This window comes from Ambystoma mexicanum, chromosome 14 (assembly GCF_040938575.1).
Source record: "Ambystoma mexicanum isolate Mex_15411 chromosome 14, UKY_AmexF1_1, whole genome shotgun sequence".
Taxonomy (NCBI): domain Eukaryota; kingdom Metazoa; phylum Chordata; class Amphibia; order Caudata; family Ambystomatidae; genus Ambystoma; species Ambystoma mexicanum.
In genome coordinates this window covers 186,456,355-186,477,639 of record NC_090940.1, presented here as the reverse complement: position 1 = coordinate 186,477,639, position 21,285 = coordinate 186,456,355, and the positions used below count along the sequence as shown (strand labels likewise).

Genomic DNA, 21,285 nt, shown 5'->3' with positions numbered 1-21,285 from the left:
ATACCCTATAAAGGCTGAGGGGGATTGGAAAGGTCATTATCAAGAAGGGGGGCTACCATGCCTCACCCTCAGGTATTCCCTACCCAATCCATGAGGACCCTCTACCCAGATAATTCTCCCTCTCTTGTCCACCCCGAGGGTTGAGATCGAAAAGCAATGGTCCACCCCTGGCCATCTGCATAGAAGATCCCTGGGGAGTAGGTTGGGAAAGATCTTTAGGTTTTTCACACCAGCCACACTATTCACAACTTCCTCTTTAAGGACCGCCCTTTCGCAGGCAAAGCTGCCCTGTAGATCTTGCAGACATGCTTTCAGGTTTTCTTTCGGGAAGGCCACAGGGGTCCCCACGCTTTAAGTGTCTTCCCATGCTTCTCGGTGCACCGCCAACGCTGGTGGGCAAACTTCTGAGGCTCCGCACATATAACTGTCAATGCCTCCTCTGTGACTTAAGCAAAGGTTTAGTTGCTTTTTTCATTTGTACACCCCAGCTTGTGGCCATGCACAATTCTGTGCAGCCATCGCCAGTGGGAGAGGATGACACCCAGGGAGCCCTCAAAATGTACTTGTGTGGTTCTCTCCAATCCTCACTTGCCTCAGCAGCCTCCACGCACCACACGGTGCAATCCCGTGCAGTCATCGTTTGTGGTACAGGATCGCATGCATTGACCCTCCGCCTTGAGCCTGATATTCTTAAGTTCCGGAAACTCCTCAAGACCTTCCTCTTCTCCTCTTCCTTCTCTCTCACCCTGCTAACCTAGTCTCTGCTCTTCCCTCTCCCCCTCCTTTCCATACAGCCCATTGACTGGTCACCTGGTGTACCCCAGAGTCTCACAGGCCCCAGGTACCCCTGCCAATCCTTCTGCACTTGCTTCAGGGCCCTGTACCGCACCCACTCACTGCACTTGCAATAATTCCTGAGAGCTTCTCTCTCCACACTTCCCCAGTCTCTACCGACTGGGTGCACTTGGTAACCTGCCCCTCCCTTGTCTTGCCTGCACTTGCACTACAGCTCTGCTTGTAGATAGTTATGTCCTTCCTTGCCTCACCCCTTAATGGGCACTTGAAAAAACCTGCAGAATCGCTGTCAGGCCTATGTGCTGTATCTTAACTGTTAAATGTACCATATTCACTTAATCTGCCTGTGCAGACCGTTATCGCTTCAGAAATTCAAGGGCTCTGAGCGACTGTTGTTTTATTCCCTGTTTTCCCACCCTCCTTGAGCGCTTTGAAACACTTGCCTGTGTATAGGGGCTTTATAAATAAACAGTACAATACAACACTCGCCTGTTTTGGCAACCCTGACTTGCTTCAGAGGGACCTTCCTACCGCCCAGCATCCGATTCCACCACTTCGTTATGGCATGATGTTGACACTCAGGGTTTCCTGCTCCAAGATATAAGGCTCCCTTTCACCCGTTCGGGTTCAAGCTTAATCCAGAGCGACTGGCCGCAGTTAAATACTCGGGCTGACGTGTACCCCAAGCCTCCTGTCTCACCAACCCCAAAACTCAGTCGCCACTATATACACCACCAAGTCTGGCCACTCCACGTGTATTTGACAGGAGGCCTCTGCTTAAATGACGACAAGACGGAACTTCTGATAGTTGGGTCACAGGCACGTCTCAATAAACCTGACCCCAGATACTGATCTTTCGTCATCGATGGCAACATTATAAAAGTATCTAAAGAAGTCAAAACACTGGGTGTGTTTCTTGACTTAACTCTCTCCCTCAAAAAACAAATCAACACCACCATCTCCTCCACAGCCTATTCAAATAAACTCATCAATGGAGAAATCAATGGTTTTGTGAGTTTGTCTGCCGATTGAATTGAAAGAAATCCATCACTTTCCTTTGAGGGGGCAAGGAAAGAGTCACAGTAGGCCATTAAGGTAGTCTGTATTGGAGATTCATCCTTTAAGGGGAAAGGGGGATACCGTGTCTCATTCTCGGATACCACCACTCCCTACCAAAGAGCTACGAGAAGGACGTTGGAGCTGACCAGCTCAGATAGCGACAAGAGGAAGGCTGCGCGAAGAAGATTCCACACAGGAACGCCAGAAGCAAGTGCATGGCTCCTGGGGGCGTTCGCCGGTGGAAAGAAGCAGCAAGATACTCACCGGAGACTGGCGAGGAAAAGAGAAGCCCAGCTGGAACCATGGGAAGCAGGGAATCCAAAAACCGAGTAGAGGCTGTCATCGGCGGGCTGCAAGCAGAATGGGATATGCCAGTGAGTCCACACTGGAGCAAAGGGAAATCCGGGCATATTGGCAGGCACGCAGCATGTTAAAAGTTAAAACAACCCAAAACGGATTAAGAAAACAAGCCGTTTGTGTATGTTGAAAATGAGCCGGTGCAAGTACAGTTACCAAAGGGAGTCTTTGAAGCTTACTCCTTTGTATGAAGGATAAGAAACAGTAACAAAATAAAAATATTTGCTGGTCAATGTGAATTAGCAAAAAGGGCTAATGTAATAAATTATCAAAAGTGGACTTGCACAAACAGACAAACACAGGTGTGTTGGAAGTGTGAGCAAAACACTAACCAGGTAAGTGTCAGTGGCATACGCAAGTGGAGCGTCTGGAGAAGGTGGAAGTTCCTCCATTAACGCTCCATCACGTTTTGCTCTCCTGTCTGTTACCGGTATAGTCTTTTCCCGCTTGCCTGGCTTAAAGGCAGCCTCCACCCCCTTTTCAACACATTGCAACCTTTCACGCTGGTTTACCTCTTGGTTAGCACGCTAGTTTGTATTCCTGTCCCTTGGATTTTCGCCCGCTCCTTTTGCCTTCTTTGGCGCTCCTTGCCATCCCTCTTTCTGCACAGCCCCTCCTCGTGTGGTTTCTGCCTTTCACTCTGCAGCGTGGCTTATCTGGGTTGCAGATGGCGGCGTTCCTTCCCGCCTGCTACTATTGATCCACCTGTGTGTGTCCCCGCACGACTCCATTGATCATACGGCAGCCACATTCATACCTCTGCTATCAAGGCTTTTTTATCCCTCACAGTCTAGCCGCCACTTGCACTGGGCTGTTCTCCCCTCGCGGCTCCTCCACTCCCAGCAGTCTGGAAGACCCATCCCTCTTTATAATTCCCCAGGTGGTGATTACCTCACGGCTCCTCCACTTCCAACTGTCAGATATATTTCACTTATATTTCCCGGTCTGGAATTCCATGCGGCTCTGCTGCTTACTGCAGGTGTTGGAATCTTCATTTTCCATCACTCCACAGTCCCCCACCTGGTTTTGCCAATTCCACGTCCTCACAGCATTCTGTTGCTTTTTTTACTTCCTTTGATCTGTAACCTGCTCTGAATTCTGGAACCATCATTCTGCTATCTGTGGCTGGATTCTAAGAAGTAAGGACATCAATCTCCATCAAGAAGGGTTTTTTGTGCTTCTGGCTTTTTCCCTCCACCTCTGGCGACACCTGGGAGGTTGGTCTCGTGCCAACCTCTATCTCTACAAGGAGAGAAAGACTTTGAGGAAGAAGGGGTCTACGGTACCGTCAGACAAAGAGGCACTTTCCCCAGAAGAATCAGGTGAGGAGGGGGAATTGAACACTGCTGGTGTCAGTAAGATATTATGAATACAAGTAATTAGCCAAAAGAGTTAAAGTGATACATTATCAAAAGTGGACTTGCAGAGGCAGACAATTACAAGTGTGTGAATATAAGAAGCCCCGGCAGGAGAGTACACAACTCAATCACAGGTGTGTGACCATAAAGGAACATAAAGAAACCCTGGAAGGAGGGTATGCCAGGTATCCTGACGATCCAAAGGCCAAAGATAATTGTATATGACTTTGGTACTGAACAAGGAGAAAGACAAGAACAGTTATTTTCAAGAACTGTGTAGAAGAATCCAGGGGAAGGGAGACATCTTCTGGATTAAAGAACAATAACCTTGAAATACTTTTTGTTGGAGTTATTGATTCCTTTTCCCACTTTTGAAACACTCAAGGCCAAAGACATTATCCTTTTCACTCTAAAATGTATTTCCTTAGAATGTGAGGGTCAGAATAGTGCTTTGGACATGTTTTGTTTTGGTCATTCTGACAATGTGTCAGACAGGCTCTCCTCCTCCCCTGACTCCTCCTCACCTGTATGCTCAGGTACTTCCTCTACCTTGACTGAGCTCTTCTTCTTGGTCTTTCTCTCCGTCCCTTGTCCAGGCTTCTCCTTTTTTTGACGTAAGTAGGGCCGCGCTCCCTCGGCCGCCTCCGTGGTCTGAATCTAGTATAGATCCGGAGGTAACCCGAGGAGCACGCCCTAAAAATGGGGAAAAAGCCGTTTGGCAGAAAAAAACCCGATGGATTCCAAGACTGTAGTAAAGGGAAGGTCCGATGATAAACCAGAAGACTTGCAGAAGTGGGGAAATCTGGTCAGCTGACACCACAGACACGAAGCTCCGATTTAAACAGAAGGGGCTGGTTGCTGGAGCCTTCTGGACCCGGTGTAGGGGGTCCGTAGGATTAAACGGTATAGCGGACTACCGTGAAAGATACTGCACAGAGGTAATGATGCAGGGTAGGACTGAACAGAAAAGGTCACAATAGAAGGAACGCGAAAATTAGGATAGAACAGAGTAAAGACAGAAGTCTCCCGACACTAGAGAGGGATATGACGGCGGAGACTAAGTGGGTTGCAGAGAGAGACAAGTACACAGAATATGCGTGGAGAAATGGAACGCGTAGGGAAAGCTAAAGTAGCTAGAAAAGTCCCCGATCACCTTACCTGAAAACCATTAGACACCGCGAGTGGCAAGGGACATGAAAGGCAAAGCAAAGTAATACGGGAGACGAAGTAATGCTAGTCGCTGAAAGAGACTGGCAGCGCAGGTAACACATACAATACAACGCGCCGTGCGCTAGTTTGATCAGCCAGTTATAGGTTCTGTCGGCCATCTTGGAATAAGCTACACCGTTGGTCTTGCTAATGGAATCCATGTTAGTTTACTGTTGGAAGTACTACTATCTTCCAGGGCTGGTGCATGACAGTATGCCCCCTCCTATACTTGCTTCCTCCTGGTTTCCCCGGATACAGTGGGCCTCATTCCGAGTATGGCGCTAACCAATGGCGCTATTAACGCCTTGGTTGACGCCGTACCCGGACCGGCAGCGCCTTGGTGGATGGTGGAATTACCGCCCCATTCCAAGGTTGGCGGGGCGGTAATTCCCCATTCACCAAGGCTCTTCCCCATTCCCAAATGAGCCCCCATAGGGCTCAATGGGAATGGGGAAGATGCAAATAACGGTGACCGTTCATTACGGTCACCGTTATTGGCTTGGAGGCCCCTTTGCGCCCTCGACTTTAACACCTGCTCAAAGCAGGCGTTAAGGGCGAGAGCGCAAAGGGGACTCGGAGTATGGCGGTAAGGGATCACCGCCACCGGTCTCGTTACCGGTGGCCGCTATCCCTTACCGCCATACTCGGAATGAGGCCCAGTCTATGGAAACGCTGTACAAGTCTGGGGGCATTCACATGGGTTGTTGGTTCCCATGTTCTTTCGGCTATAGGATAGCCCTTCCAGTGGATCAAATATTGTAATGTTCCTTTCCTGTAATGGGAATCCACTATTCTGTCCACTTCATATTCTTCCGGTTCCTCCTGAGGTGTGACAATGGGTCTTCTCCTAGATCTCTTAAAAGGATCTTCCTTATGTGTCTTGAGTAGGGAGGAATGGAGGACAGGATGTATCCGCCGCAAGGCGTGAGGTAGCTTTAATCGGAAGGCCACTGGATTGATTTGAGACTGAATCTGATAGGGACCTATATATCTGGCTGCAAACTTTCCCATATGCGCCCACTGGGGAAGATATCTTGTAGAGAGCCAGACCAGATCCCCCGGCTTCCAAAGAGGAACGGCACTGTGTTTGGCATCAGCATAGGTCTTATATGTCTTGCGACTGTCCTCTAGTGTTTGTAAGGATTCCTTGTGGGTATGGTGGAGATCAGTTAGCATACTTTCCAAAGCGGGAGTGGTGGTCTGACCTCTGAGAACGGAAGTTCCTGGTAGGTGGTGAGGATGATATCCATACATGCACCTGAAAGGACTCATTCTGATTGCAGTGTGGTAGGTGTTATTATAAGCGAATTCCGCCATAGGCAGCAGAACCGCCCAATAATCTTGTTCCTTGTTACAAAAACAGCGAAGATACTGTTCTAGGTTGGCATTTAACCTCTCTGTCTGCCCGTTGGTTTGCGGGGAAACCCAGAAGACAGGGCTTTTTGGATACCCAGTTGGGTGCATAATGAGTTCCAAAACTTTGAGGTAAATTGCGTCCCTCTGTCAGATATGATGGAACGTGGTAACCCATCTAATCTAACCACCTCACGAAGGAAGACGGTAGCTGTCTCTGAGGCAGAAGGAACCCCTGAAAGGGATATGAAATGTGCCAGTTTAGTGGACAAATCTACTATCACTAGAATAGCGGTCTTCTCCTTAGAGATGGGAAGTTCCACTATAAAGTCCAGTGAGAGATCCTCCCAGGGACGTGTAGGTGCCTTAGCTTGGTGCAAGAGACCATGTGGTCTATGACGGGAGGACTTGTTGATCGCGCAGGTGGGACACGAAGAAACATAAGACGTTATGTCTCTTCGCATAGCCGGCCACCAAAAACTCCTGGAGACCAGCTCAAACGTTGCCTTTTCTCCCTTATGTCCGGCTAGGGGTAGGTCATGACAAAACCCAATTGCTTGTTTTCTCAGAGAGGGTGTGGGAAGAAACAAAGCCGATTGATGGAACCACAATCCCCCACATTCCTGCAACTGGCAGGAGTTCTACTCTTCCTGGGAGCTATGAAGTTGTTTCTCTCTGACCTCTTGAAGGAAAAGATTGGCAATCATAAGGAAGTGGTGACTTGGCAGGATCTTCTCCGTCTTCACCTCAGATAGTTCCTCGTTAGCCCAACTTCGGGATAAGGCGTCAGCGACACTGTTTTGAGATCCCGGTATGTGGGTGATCTGGAAGTCGAAGTTAGAGAAGTAGTATGCCCAACGAGCATGTCTTGAGTTTCTTCACTCCATCTGTTGAAGAACCTTCAGATTTCGATGATCCGTACGGATTATGAACTGATGTAAGGCTCCCTGTAGAAGATTTCTCCATTCTTGGCAGGCACTTCGTATAGACAACAGTTCTCTCTCGAGTACCGAGTAGTTCCTTTCGCTTCCTGTCAAGGCACGAGAGTAGTAAGCTATTGGGTGTTCCAACTCATCAGTTCCCTTCTGTAACAAGACGGCTCCCAAGGCACCCCCAGAGGCATCTGTCTCCAGAACAAAGTGTTTACTCTGATCAGGCTGGACCAGAACAGGAGCAGAGGTAAAAAATCCTTTTAGGTTCCTGAAGGCTTCCTGAGCGGAGGGTCCCCAATGGAAAGCTACTCCCTTCTTGAGGAGATTGGTGATGGGCAATACGAGGTCAGAGAACCTTGGTATGAACCTGCGATAGAAATTCGCCAGACCTAAGAAACGTTGAATCTCCTTGACTGAGGAGGGTTCTGGCCACCGGTCTATAGGTTGAACCTTGGCCGGGTCCATGCGGATTCCCTTGGCGGATAGTATGAATCCCAGATAATGTACCTCCGAGGCCTCGAATTGACACTTCTCCGGCTTTGCAAACAGGTTGTTCTCTAACAGTCTGCGGAGAACCTCACTTACATGGGCACGATGTTCAGCTAAGGAAGGAGAGAAAATCAGTATATCGTCGAGGTATACGACAACTGATATGTATAACATATCCGCGAAAATCCTGTCAACAAAACGCTGGAACACAGCAGGGGCATTCACCAGGCCGAATGGCATAACGCAATATTCGAACAACCCCAACGGTGTTCTGAATGCCGTCTTCCACTCGTCCCCATTCTTGATCCTTAACAAGTATATGCTCCTCGGAGGTCGAGTTTGGTAAACACCTTGGAGTCTCTGACCGCCTCGAGAATGTCTCTGATAAGTGGCATCGGGTATCTGTCTCGGATGGTTATACTGTTCAGACCCCTGTAATCAATACAGGGGCGTAATTCCTTCGAGTCCTTCTTAGAAATGAAAAACAATGATGCTCCTCCTGAAGATCTCGATGGTCTGATAAGCCCGTTTTCCAAGTTGGCAGCTAGGTATTCCTTCAAGGCTTCCTTTTCAGCCAAGGATAGCGGATACATGCGTCCGAATGGAAGTGAAGCTTCTTCCTTGAGGTCTATGCTGCAGTCCTCGTTGCGATGAGGCGGGAGGAGTCTAGGGTTAAGATCTTCGAATACTCTAGCAAAAGACTGGTAGTGCTTAGGTAAGAAGGATACCAAGAGGATTCCTTGAACATTGGCCAGACAGGATCGAACTTCTGTCGAGGAGTTCCTCGGATTCAAGCAGTGTTCTTGACAAAAGTCTGAGTCGAAATTGATCTTGTTCCTTGTCCAGTCGATTCTGGGATTATGTCTTCTCAGCCATGGGATTTCCAGGATCAACGGGAAATGGGCTGCTCTGATTACATCAAATTGAAGAGTCTCGACATGATACTCCATTCCGATCGTAATGGGAATGGTCTCCATAGTAATAGGTCCAGAAGTTAGAGGACGCCGTCCACCCCCTCTACTGGTACGGGTCTGTCCTTTTCTCTTAGTGGGATCTTGTTCTCCTGGGCCCAGGTCACATCAATGAAGTTTCCTGCCGCTCCGCAGTCCAGCATGGCCAATACCGAGAGTTCTTGCCCTGGTCTGCAAGTAAACGTAACTTGGTACACCATCAATCGGTTATCTTCTACTCCTTCTGGGGTAGTTCGGGTAAGATTGCAAGGGTTTGGGCTGTTTTACCCATGGTCTCCCTTGCAATCACCTGGGGTCTGGCATTTCCCTGTCGCTTAGAGGGTATGTCAGGACAGTCCTTGAGAGTATGTTTCGCTGAACCACAGTACATACAGAGATTCAGGTCCTGTCTTCGCCTCCTTTCGGCCTTGGTAAGAGGTGCTCGGGTAGAACCTATCTGCATGGGTTCCTCCAAGGTAGGACATTCTCTTCTTCCCTGAGGGGGGCTATACTAAGAGGTCGTTCCCCTTCCTCTTCTCCTTTCTTTCCGCCTTTCCTGAAGACGGAAATCAATCTGGAGTACTAGGGTAACTAGTTCTTGAAAGCTGTTAGGCCGAATCACTCGAGCCAGCTCATCCTTAAGTTCTTCATTTAAGCCTCGTCTGAATAAGGCCTGTCTTGCGGTGTCTGGCCATTCAGTTAACACGGCCAGGGCCTGGAATTGTGCAATATAACCTTGAAAATCTTGATTCCCCTGTTTGACCTCGAGGAAGGCGTCGTACTTAGAATACTGTACGTCAGAGCGCTTAAATCTGTTCTTGAATCCTTGTACGAACAGGGCATAGTCATTCACCATTGGGTCTTGGCCGGTAACTAAAGGGGTTGCCCATGCCAGGGCACTTCCAGCCAGATTGGCTATGAGGAATCCAACTGGAGCCCTTCCGGACTCAAATGCTCGAGGTCTAAAAGAGAAATAAACCGAGCAGACATCTAGAAATTCCTTAATGTATTTAGGATTTCTGTCGTATTTACCATAGGTAAAGGGCATTGGAGGTAGGTCATCTCTGCTGGCTTCCCGAGCCGCAGCTTGCTGTCGAAGAAGGAGGTTTTCAGCTTGGAGGGATTGCATATCAGCTCGAAGGCCTTGTATGGCATTACACATCTCTTGGATTTGTTCCGGAGATGCCATTTCCTTCTTTTGGCGTTGTATACTGTCAGACGGGCTCTCCTCTTCCCCTGACTCCTCCTCACCTGTATGCTCAGGTACTTCCTCTACCTTGACTGAGCTCTTCTTCTTGGTCTTTCTCTTCGTCCCTTGTCCAGGTTTCTTCTCCTTTTTTTGATGTAAGAAGGGCCGCGCTCCCTCGGCCGCCTCCGTGGTCTGAATCTAGTACAGGTCCAGAGGTAACCCAAGGAGCACGCCCTAAAAATGGGGAAAAAGCCGTTTGGCAGAAAAAACCCTGATGGATTCCAAGACTGTAGTAAAGGGAAGGTCCGATGATAAACCAGAAGACTTGCAGAAGTGGGGAAATCTGGTCAGCTGACACCACAGACGCGAAGCTCCGATTTAAACAGAAGCGGCTGGTTGCTGGAGCCTTCTGGACCCGGTGTAGGGGGTCCGTAGGATTAAACGGTATAGCGGACTACCGTGAAAGATACTGCACAGAGGTAATGATGCAGGGTAGGACTGAACAGAAAAGGTCACAATAGAAGGAACGCGAAAATTAGGATGGAACAGAGTAAAGATAGAAGTCACCCGACACTAGAGAGGGATATGACGGCGGAGAATAAGTGGGTTGCAGAGAGAGACAAGTACACGGAATACGCGTGGAGAAATGGAACGCGTAGTGAAAGCTAAAGTAGCTAGAAAAGTCCCTGATCACCTTACCTGAAAACCATTAGACACCGCGCGTGGCAAGGGACAGGAAAGGTAAAGCAAAGTAATAAGGGAGACGGAGTAATGCTAGTCGCTGAAAGAGACTGGCAGCGCAGGTAACACATACGATACAACGCACCGTGCGCTAGTTTGATCAGCCAGTTATAGGTTCCGTCGGCCATCTTGGAATAAGCTAGACCGTTGGTCTTGCTAATGGAATCCATGTTAGTAGTACTTCCAACAGTAAGCTATCGTCCAGGGCTGGTGCATGACACAATGACAAATCCTTTTTTTGAGTTAAGGTAGGGAACCACCTCTAGTGCAGGGACAGTGAGGCATTTTCCCAACGCCTTTTATTTTATCAATAAAAGTGTTTAGCCAAAACTATTTCTAACTTGTGTCTGAGTTTCCTTCCTGACGCCTCACAGCATCAACAGTAGAGCAAACATGATAAGTGTTATTATGTGTCTAGAATGATCAACATTGGGGTATTATATCTGGACATGTTTTCTTTTGCTTGGTATTTCATACTGGTCTTTAATTGTACATCAGACATAAGTGTTATGCATGACTACACTGGCCTATTTTTTCATAGCCAGTATAGCTTTATTTTCTTACTGTGGCATTGCATTTGTACTGGGCATCATGAGAAAAGCAAACCTAAGTGTTATTACATGGCTCGACTGGCCTACTTTGGTGCAGCCATTCTGGCTTTGTTTTCTTACTATGGCATAGCATTCTTTAGTGGGCATCAAAAGTAAAGCCAACACAAGTGCTATTACTTGTCTATACTGGCCTACATTAGGCCATTGCGTGTGAACATGTTTTCTTACGGTGGTCTAGGAGTTTCTCTTGCCTATTAATGGTAAAGCAAACATGGTAAGGGTTGTTGTGTGACTAGACTGGCCCACATTGGGGCATCCAGTCTGAACATGTTTTTTTGCTGTTACACAGAATTTGTATTTTGTATTTGTTTATTTTGTTTGTATTTTGCTTCTTGGCATCATTGATATAGCACAAATGCAAGAGTTATTACATGGCCATACTGCCCTACATTGGTGCAGCCATGCTGAATATATTTTCTTATTGTGGCGTGGCATGTTAACTGGCAAAGTTAAATGGAGTATGGTCTTAACTGGCAATACTGGCATGTACTGACAGAGTTTTCTTACATTATCATTACTGGCTTTATGCGCAAATCAGAGGGGTGTGTTCTTATGGCAATACTGGCATATATTGGTGCAAACAGAATCAACATGTATGAGCACAGCTAGCATGAACATGTATTTTATTGTACACTATTCTCAAACAGCATGTTACCATGCTATGGGGATCATACACTTCTTACAACATGGATAAGATCTATATTTTACAAAAAGAAGATGTATTAACAGGTGTCTAAACCACAACAGAAAAGAAGACAGATGGTATATCTAATACCCAATAATTCATACATGAACATTAAAACCTTTTTTATTAAACATCTAGAAATTGACACTTAAAATGATCACATTACATAAAACTCGATAAAACACATATAAAACATATATCTCTTCCAATACAAGAAATACAAACAATGTGGGTTGGTTCTTCTAATAACTAGATCACCACTGTGTGTGATACTGTGCACTGGAGTAGTTTTCCTTATTTTTGAAATGCTATTATTGTTTTCTTGTGTTCCAAGAGATATGTTTTATATGTTTTCTATCAAATTTTATGTAATGTGATCATTTTAAGAGTGTCAATTTCTAGATGTTTAATAAAAATGTTATAATGTTCATGTATGAATTGTTGGGTATTCCATATACCATCTGTCTTCTTTTCTGTTGTGGTTTGGACACCTGTTAATACATCTTCTTTTTGTATAATATAGATACATGTATTTTATTGTGGCATATATTGTGGGAAAAGGCATCATGAAAATGCCTTTGAAAAGGCTCCTGCTCACTTTTGATAACTTGCATCTATTGGATCTTTTAACAAGTTACTCTATAAAACTGATTGCAAACCGTGTGACATTTTACCCAATTCTTCGCTCAATCCCTTCTACAGATCATTATCCCAAGTGATAGAGTGTTCCCAAGGTCTATAAGGCTATTAGCACATACTGATATTTGTAATACATGTTTTGGAGCTTTGGTGCTGAAGTAAAAAACAATAGTTTAATAATGGGAAAGTAAATCAGCAAAGCGAGTTCATAAATTATTGTGGTTTTTGTTTAGTATTTAAATAACAAGCGTGCCTTCATATGTTAAGAGGTTCAATTGCAAAATTGGTTAAACTGTAGCAGATTTAACATGAGAATGCATGAGAGGCTGTGTAAAAATAAACTGTTTCTCTATAGAAAAGTGAAATGTGTTTCCTGTGCTTTAGCTTTTTGGTGTGCTAAATACTATTTTGCAGTGAAAAAAGGTAATCTTAGAGAGGAAGTGGCATGTTGAAAATCATCTTACCTGGACATTACATTACTATTTCCCTGTCTGCTTCTGGAGTCAGAATGTAGTCAATACCAGTAGTTATTGACTGTACTCTGAACATTCTGATTGGCTGAGATGAGGTCAAAAACCATGTCAAGCCTTTTTCCAACAAAACACCTTCCAGTATGACTCAAAAAAGGGCATAAAACCTGGCTATTATCATTAGAACCATGTTTCTGTATCACATAGATAGCTTGGAAAAAAATGTTTTTAACATCCTCAAATATACAAAAAACGAGAATCTGTGGTTATGCCCTTTTAAAATATAAAACTGTTGATGTTTAACAGTTTGTAAAAACTAAAGGGAGCAACAGAATAAAAATCTTTTACAGGTGCTAAAGGAAAGCGTCAAATGGGGGATATTGACCTTAGGGAAAACTCTTGGGCTATTCGTTTATCTGGCCACTCAACTTTGCCAATAATAGCTGTTGTTACATTTGTAAAAGCCTTAAGAATATAGGATGAGATCACCAAATAATTATGAAAGAGTACATATTTGCACTTTTGTAGGTGGTATTTATTTCTGCGGGTATGATTTCAAGTGTAAGCAGCCAGTTTTAGCTTTTTGATTATGATGAATAGATCTTATTTTTATTTGATTTTTTTTTAGAGTATTAATAATTGAATATAGTCTTTTGTCCTTTTTTGTGGGCATGTGTTTCTTTGTTGTCTAATCTAATTCTATGTTTATTTATTTTTCTTGTTTCTTTTTTCTTTTATTATATTTTATTGTAATATGGACAATCAATTATTGTAATATCATGTAATGTATCCTTTTATGAATTTTGTTAAAGGTTAACTAGTTTAACCAACTAGCAATAAAAAGAAAAAAGAGAAAGGTCACATGAAGAAGGGCTTTCCCACACAAAAGTTAGGAAAAGTGAACCTTTGACAATTAAGTGGGCAAATAGGAGTTGATCCCAATCGAAAAACAAGACTGGAGAAAAAAACATGCATAATGCAATAACAGAATAATACAAAATATTTTCCCCAACTACAGTTTTGAAAGTTTGTCTTTTTTTTATAACAACTGCTTTCCTAAAGGGAATATTACATCAAATGCCTCAATGGTGTAGCCTCAACAACGCATAATCAAATTTCTTAAGTATGCAGGAAAGAAAGCCAGGTCTTAACAATGCCTTTGTATCTTGGATGGTTGTCATCAATTCCTCCAAGAGACATGGCATGGCATTACCAGGGTCAAAACAGACTCCTGTAGAAGGGCCCATACATAAAGTGCGGGTCTACATATAACAAGCACAGTGTGAGCGTTGGGCAGTAGATTATCCCCAGACAGAACCTTAAGGTAGTAACATTTCAGGACTTTCTCTCAAAAGAGCAAAGCATTTGACTTCCTGTGTAGATCTTATGGGAAGGGGTTTCAGCATGAAGAGCCATTTAATAGCCCTTCATCACTGAAGGAATCTTTATGAAATCCCACCAAGAGTATCCTTGTTCACTTACAGGATTTAAACATGCCTTCATCATCTTAAATTCTATGATGGAGAAATACCCATCTGCATTTCAGGCTCCTGTGCACCCTGTATTTGCATTTTTAATTGGGGTTTTGTATAGCAGGAACCTGAACAGAGCACCTTACGTTGATGCTGCCATTTGAATTATGGAAGCGTAGCAGCCTTTTAGGGAATAACCATTTGATTTTGACAGTTTCTCTTCTGTGTGAAATTGAGGTATTAACAACAAATCCTTAATAATTTATGTACATTCTGTGAAGTTGTTTTTCTGGACCATTACCACCACCGAACAAAGAGAAATGAAGATCCAAGATTAAAACCCTCCCGTCCCCTGCACACTATGGTATACCGTCAGCAGACAGTTAAGGATTAAATTCAAGATATAACGATTTTGGTACTTAATTCTATTAAATGTTTACACACACAATGCTCTTCAAAACAGTTTTTGTATAAAAATAGTGATATTTCATCAGTATACAATGTCATCAGAAAAATTGTTCAGGTGTTCTATATCTACGGCTGACACATTTCGAGGCACCTCTTCTTCTCGAGCCTAATTGGACTGTGAAAAAATATCACATAAGGAGATCCTATAAATTTGCTCCCAATGTAAATGTTTAAACAAGTCTTTCAAGTCATCTAACAATCATGTTTAACATGGGTTACGACAGAGTTGTACAACAGATTTATATTCCCCAAATTCATGTTAATGGCTGCCGAGATGTGGCTCCACCCCTCATAAGGACTGGTTTAACAGGTATTTTCTATAGATACACGGCTCACTACCATGAGACTAAAAGTTTTATAATGAGTCTGGGAATTCCCATTACCTCAAGGGTATAGCCCTTATGTTAGTCACCTTCAAACGTCCCATTCTGTGTAGGGATGTATCCCTTTTCTTAGTCACATAGGACTTCCCCATAATATGTAGCCATGAAACATTGCTAAACTGTTGCCAACTGAGCCGGAAGGTGTGCCCCGCCACCTAAAAAGAAAAGTAAAAGGAGCAAGCCTGTTATCTAAGGCCTCTACTGCAAATGAAGATCACAATACTATAGCGAGAATATAGAGCTCGACATTCGGTAACTATACTCACTGCCAGCGCGGAGCTCTGATCACACTTCTGGTGTTTACAAATATTTCTTCTATTCTCCAGCTAGGGGTCATGGGCCAATAGTAATCTCAGCATACAATCCTGGGTGCTGATCTATTTAAACATCAGCCACTGCTCACTGTAAGGTACAGTATTCTATCAGGACTAGACCTCAAATCGCAACAACATATCAATGACTATGTCACTAATAGTTACCAAATGATACCATCACTTACCCCCATGGGTAATGGGATCCGTCACGGGTTTAAATCTTCTTTCTAGCACAAACCGAAATCTGTGGAGAATCTTCGTGTACCCAGCGTTGTTTGTATGCGCAGTAAAGCGCGTTTTCGAGCTGTAATAAATATATCAAAGAAACCGCGTTCAAAAACCAGTCCATACAGACCTGTATGCCGCTAAGTACTCTCTCACTATGTAAAAGGAATCCTACCTGGGGACAGGTGGGCTCCAGTATCCCCTCAGTGGTGTCCCGATGCAAGTGTTGGTTGCCACAGTGATGGCTGCTAACGCTGAAAATTGAGTCTGCGCCCTCTTGTGTGAGTATATGGACTTTCTGGCAGTAACTATCAGCAACAAAGGACTGTTGTCAACTGTGTTCCTTGGCGTCCATCTTAGAATGGACCCAGGTAGACATGATACCAGTGTATAAGGTTGGTGCATACTTATTCTAGTTCGAAATTGGTGAGCCCCTGGGGAGAATCTAGATGAGATTAAAGTCAAATCTATACCAGTTGGTTATGGGTAAAAATGAGATGTTCACCAGTGGATTATATGAGACCTCGATCCACATCCTTATTAGTCCATCCTATTCACAGTTAAATTAACTAATGAAATGCATTCATAAATTGAACTTAGATACATTCGAATTTGTCAACTTTTGTAACAATAAATAAAGAACAGGCTAATGGCTTCAGAAATGGATAAATGAAGTGAATCATTGGTGTCTGTAGGCTTGTGATAAATGGTGGTGGCCAATATTGCTTTGGAAGATTCACCCTTATCACCACCATTTATCACACGCCTACAGACGCCAACAATCTCTACACTTCACAAGTTTTCACCCTAAAGCCATCCTCAGAATTCTACCATATAGTCAGATCTTAAGATTAAAGAGAATCATTTCAGACCCAGCAGGACTTGACATGGAGTATTCTAAATTGGTGGAAAGATTTGAGTCAAGGGGATACCCAGAAGAAGTACTTGATGAGGCCAAACTAAGATCCAGTTTAATTAGTAAGGACCATATACTGACAACCAAAGTAAAAAACAAGGATACTCCACTCCTCTATATATCAACATTTTCCCACCAGAGCTTCCAAATAGATACAACTATCAGAAAACACTGGGGAATACTTAAAAATTATCCCATTCTACATAAGTTGTTTCCAAAAGCACCAATGATGGCATTCAAAAGAGGGCGTAATTTGAGAGAAACACTAGTAAGGGCTGAGTGACCACCCAAGGAGAAGACTAGAAAGAAGGGGACATTCCCGTGTTGTTTAAGCTGTACACATTGCAATAATGTGGCTAAAGGGGACACACTCTCTCATCCCCACACAGGCAAAAAAATTAAGTTGAGAGACTTTGCAACCTGCCTTACCTCAGGAGTCATTTATTCTATTAAATGCCCCTGTGGGAAAATATATGTAGGGCAGACCACAAGACCCGTCAAAGACAGATGGATGGAGCATAAGTCCAATATCAGATGTAAGAGTGTGAAATCACCACTAGCAAGGCACTTTGTAGAGAACCACCACACGATAGCCCAACTTAAATTTCAACTCATAGAGGTTGTGAAACGTCCACACAGCGTAGGAGACTGTTAGTCTCTCCTATCGCGAAGAGAAAAGTACTGGATCCACCCCCTTGATACACTGTACCCTAGGGGTTTTAATGATGAGTTTTCGCTCAAGTGTTTTATTTGATGTCTGTTTTGGGATATGATTTGCTTTATTGATTATTTTTTATTTTTGATCGAGAGAATTAAGCCACAATGCTAAATTACCATTTGTTCAGCCATGAAGTAATGTGTACAACAAATCAACGCTTGCAAACAGATATATAATGCCCAGGGGGAGATTCAACAGAGTACACCCGCAATGGGTTCATATTTTGCATGTTGGAAATACCTGTGTTAATGGTGAAGAACTACTTGCATACTCCAGTAAGGCATTTGTACAAACAGTATGAGTTTTCAGCCCCAAGAGAATCCGTGGGGTTTAATAGAGATAACTGTATCAACCTTGTCTTGAATTCATACTAACATTTGAGGATAGGTTAGTGGTTGGAATCAATCGGAAGAGTGAGAACTAATAGTGTGAGTAAGCCTAGCTCTACAAATATTTAACTAGGTTTTGAGCAAGTAATCAGGGCACTAATATGATGTGTATCTCTATTATATGATTAAATGATTAACGCCATCAATGGTTCTTTGTTGAATGTTGTATACATTGTGGGACTGCCTCTTATGTAATAGGGTTGTAAGGCAATTAGACATCCGTAATAGAATATCTATATTGAAGGGAAAAGATATTTTTGCTGCTACTGTTTTCACATTCACTTCATTAATCCATTTCTGAAGCTATTAGCCCGTCCTTTATTTATTGTTACAAGAGTTGACAAATTCAAATGTATCTAAATTCAATTTATGAATGCATTTCATTAGTTAGGTTAACTGTGATAGGATGGACTAATAGCGATGTGGATCGATGTCTCATATAATCCACTGGTGAACATCACATTTTTACCCATAACCAACTGGTATAGATTTGACTTTAATCTCATGTAGATTCTCCCCAGGGGCTCCAACCAACCTTATACACTGGTATTGTGTCTAACTGGGTCCACTCTAAGATGGACGCTAAGGAGCCCAGTTGACAACTGAGTCCTTTATTGCTGATAGTTACCAGATAGCTACCAGAAAGTCCACATACTCACACAAGAGGGCACAGTCTCTGTTTTCAGCGTTAGCAGCCATCACCGTGGCAACCAATGCTTGAATCGGGACATCACTGAGGGGATACTGGAGCCCACCTGTCCACAGGTAGGATTCTTTCTATATAGTGAGAGAGTTCCTAGCGGCATGCAGGTCCATACCAGTTTTTGAATGCATTTTCTTTGATATATTTATTACAGCTCGAACACGCGCTTTACCGCGCATACAAACAACGCTGCGTACACGTAGATTCTCCACAGATTTCGGTTTGTGCTGCAAAGAAGATTTAAACCCGTGATGGATCCCATTACCCATGGGGTTATATGATGGTATTATTTGGTAACTAATAGTGACATAGTCATTGATTTGTCGTTGCGATTTGAGATCTAGTCCTGATAGAATACTGTTACCGTTCAATGACTGGTGGCTGATGTTTAAATACATCAACATCCATGATTGTATGCTGAGATTGCCATTGCCCCAGGACCCCTAACTGGAGAATACAAGAGATATTTGTAAACACCACAAGTGTGATCAGAGCCGCGCGCTGGCAGTGAGTATAGTTACCGATTGTCAAGCTCTATATTCTCGCTATAGTATTGTGATCTTCATTTGCAGTAGAGGTCTTAGATGACAGGCTGGCTTCTTTTACTTTTCTTTTTAGGTGGCAGGGGACACCTTCCGGCTCAGTTGGCAACAGTTTAGCAATGTTTCATGGCTACATATTATGGGGAAGTCCTATGTGACTAAGAAAAGAGGTACATCCCTACATAGAATGGGACGTTTCAAGGTGACTAACATAAGGGCTATACCCTTGAGGTAATGGGAATTCCCAGACTCGTTATAAAACTTGTGGTCTCACAGTAGTGAGCCGTGTATCTATAGAAGATACCCGCTAAACCAGTCCATATGAGGGGTGGATCCACATCCCGGCAGCCATTTACATGCATATGGGGAGTATCAATCTGTTTTACAACTCTGTCGTAACCCATGTTAAACATGATTATTAGATGACTTGAAAGACTTGTTTCAAACATTTACATTGGCGAGCAAACTTATAGTATCTCCTTATGTGATATTTTTTTAACAGTTCAATTAGGCTCAAGAAGAAGAGGAAACTGCCTCAAAACACATCAGCTGTAGATATTGGACACCAGGACAACTTTTTTGATGACACAGTATACTGATTAAATATCACTATTTTTATACAAAAACAGTTTTGAAGAGCATTGTGTGTGTAAACATTCAATAGAATTAAGTTCCAAAATCGTTATATCTTGAATTTAATCCTTAACTGTCTACTGACGGTATACCATAGTGCGCACGGGACGGGAGGGTTCCAATCTTGTATCCTCATTTTTCTTTGTTTGTATAATATCGGTTCAGTGCCAGGAACATTTCTCCTCCCCTGCACCTTAAAATTGTTATATGATTAAAACTAACTTTTTATTTTGAGAATGTTCTTAAATAATTGGTGTGCACCAATAATTTGCCCCTTTTTCCATTAACACCACCGCCCGATTGTGCCCTGATTCTGGAGTACATTTATTTGCTGAGCACTTTATGGTCAATCACAAAGCTAGTGCTAGAAATGCAGGAGTGAAAGTAATTTTCAATGCTCGCTTTCTTGCAATGCCACAACCTGCTTTGAATAGATTTATGCAGCTTTTTGCACTACTAACATGATGCAAAGTGCCATCAATACACGTCTTAGATAGGCAAAATGGAATATGTCCAGTTTGATGGTTAAACCCCCTTTCCATAATCAACACAGGCGCAGTCCGAAAGACAATCTTAAAAACAGATCTAGCAGCTAAAACAATAAAACACATTTTTTATAAACCTCAAAATCACCTTCAAAATCCAAAACAATTGTTCAGCTATTTTACAACATATCAAAGAATGTAGACAATTTAAAGACCATCCTGTCAGCCAACAGGAATATATTCCCCTCTTTCTATAGTCTAGGTAGGTGAATACCCAGAGCTACATTGGAAACAGTGCACTTCAGATCTTTTCTGGTAATGTATCTGTCTGAAGGACTTTGTGTGAAGGACAGTGTTGTAAGTAATCAGTGTTCAGTATCTTAATCTTGTTGATGGTGCAACTTTTGTCATTTATAAGACCGGCATCTTTCATTATTTTAGATCTTCATTGAAAGTCCATCCCCTTAAGGGGGAATCTTCCAACCAGATATTGGCACCATGTATGCAAATTTTAATATTTCCAATTGCATTGAATTTCGTTTTTTGAAAAAAACCTTTTTTGGCATTACAGGTAATTGAGGAAGCTGTTAATCAAGGCATCCATCCCTTGGGCAATGATTCAGTATTGCAGCACAGCAATTGGGATTTTAGCAGCTCTTTCTTCTTTGTGGGCTCAGTGGTCACTACTATAGGTAGGTACCCTTTGGGCACTGGGTGTTTTCTGCCCTCCTGTACAAAATGAAATGTAGTGTATGTGGTTTGACACCTCTTGATGTACAATCAGTGAATGTGAAGGGGGTCGCCTGGCACAAATAGCCACACTGACCCTGTTAGTTTGTTTGTTTGTTTATTTTATTTAGTATAGCGCTCCAGACCCAGGGGTAAATGGGCGCTTGAGGACAAGTTGCAAAGTTACAGTATACAAGCAGTTACAATTGTGGCGGAAATATGCCATATATGGTATGTACAGGCAGGTAGTAAGGAGCATTTAATTTTTTCTTTTTTTTTTGCTTTCAGACTTAGTAAGTCCAAGGGTGTTTATTTGGGACTTTACAAACACTTTGGGCCAAGGGTTCCTGGGTAGTTCTCAGGCCTGATCTGGTTGTTGAATTGGTGCTATGGCCGTGTGCCCCTCTCTCTCTCTCTCTCTCTCTCTCTCTCTCTCTCTCTCTCTCTCTCTCTCTCTATCTCTCTCTCTCA

At 43.3% G+C, this 21,285-nt stretch overlaps 1 protein-coding gene across 1 annotated transcript in view; it reads left to right on the top strand.

Annotated features, from left to right (window-relative positions):
- LOC138527595 (potassium channel subfamily K member 16-like) overlaps positions 1-21,285 on the top strand; it is a 229,633-nt gene that overhangs the window by 115,169 nt on the left and 93,179 nt on the right. Inside the window, exon 2 of the mRNA XM_069638888.1 lies at positions 20,657-20,777. Coding sequence (XP_069494989.1) covers positions 20,657-20,777 — 121 coding nt within the window. The remainder of the gene's footprint in view (positions 1-20,656; positions 20,778-21,285) is intronic.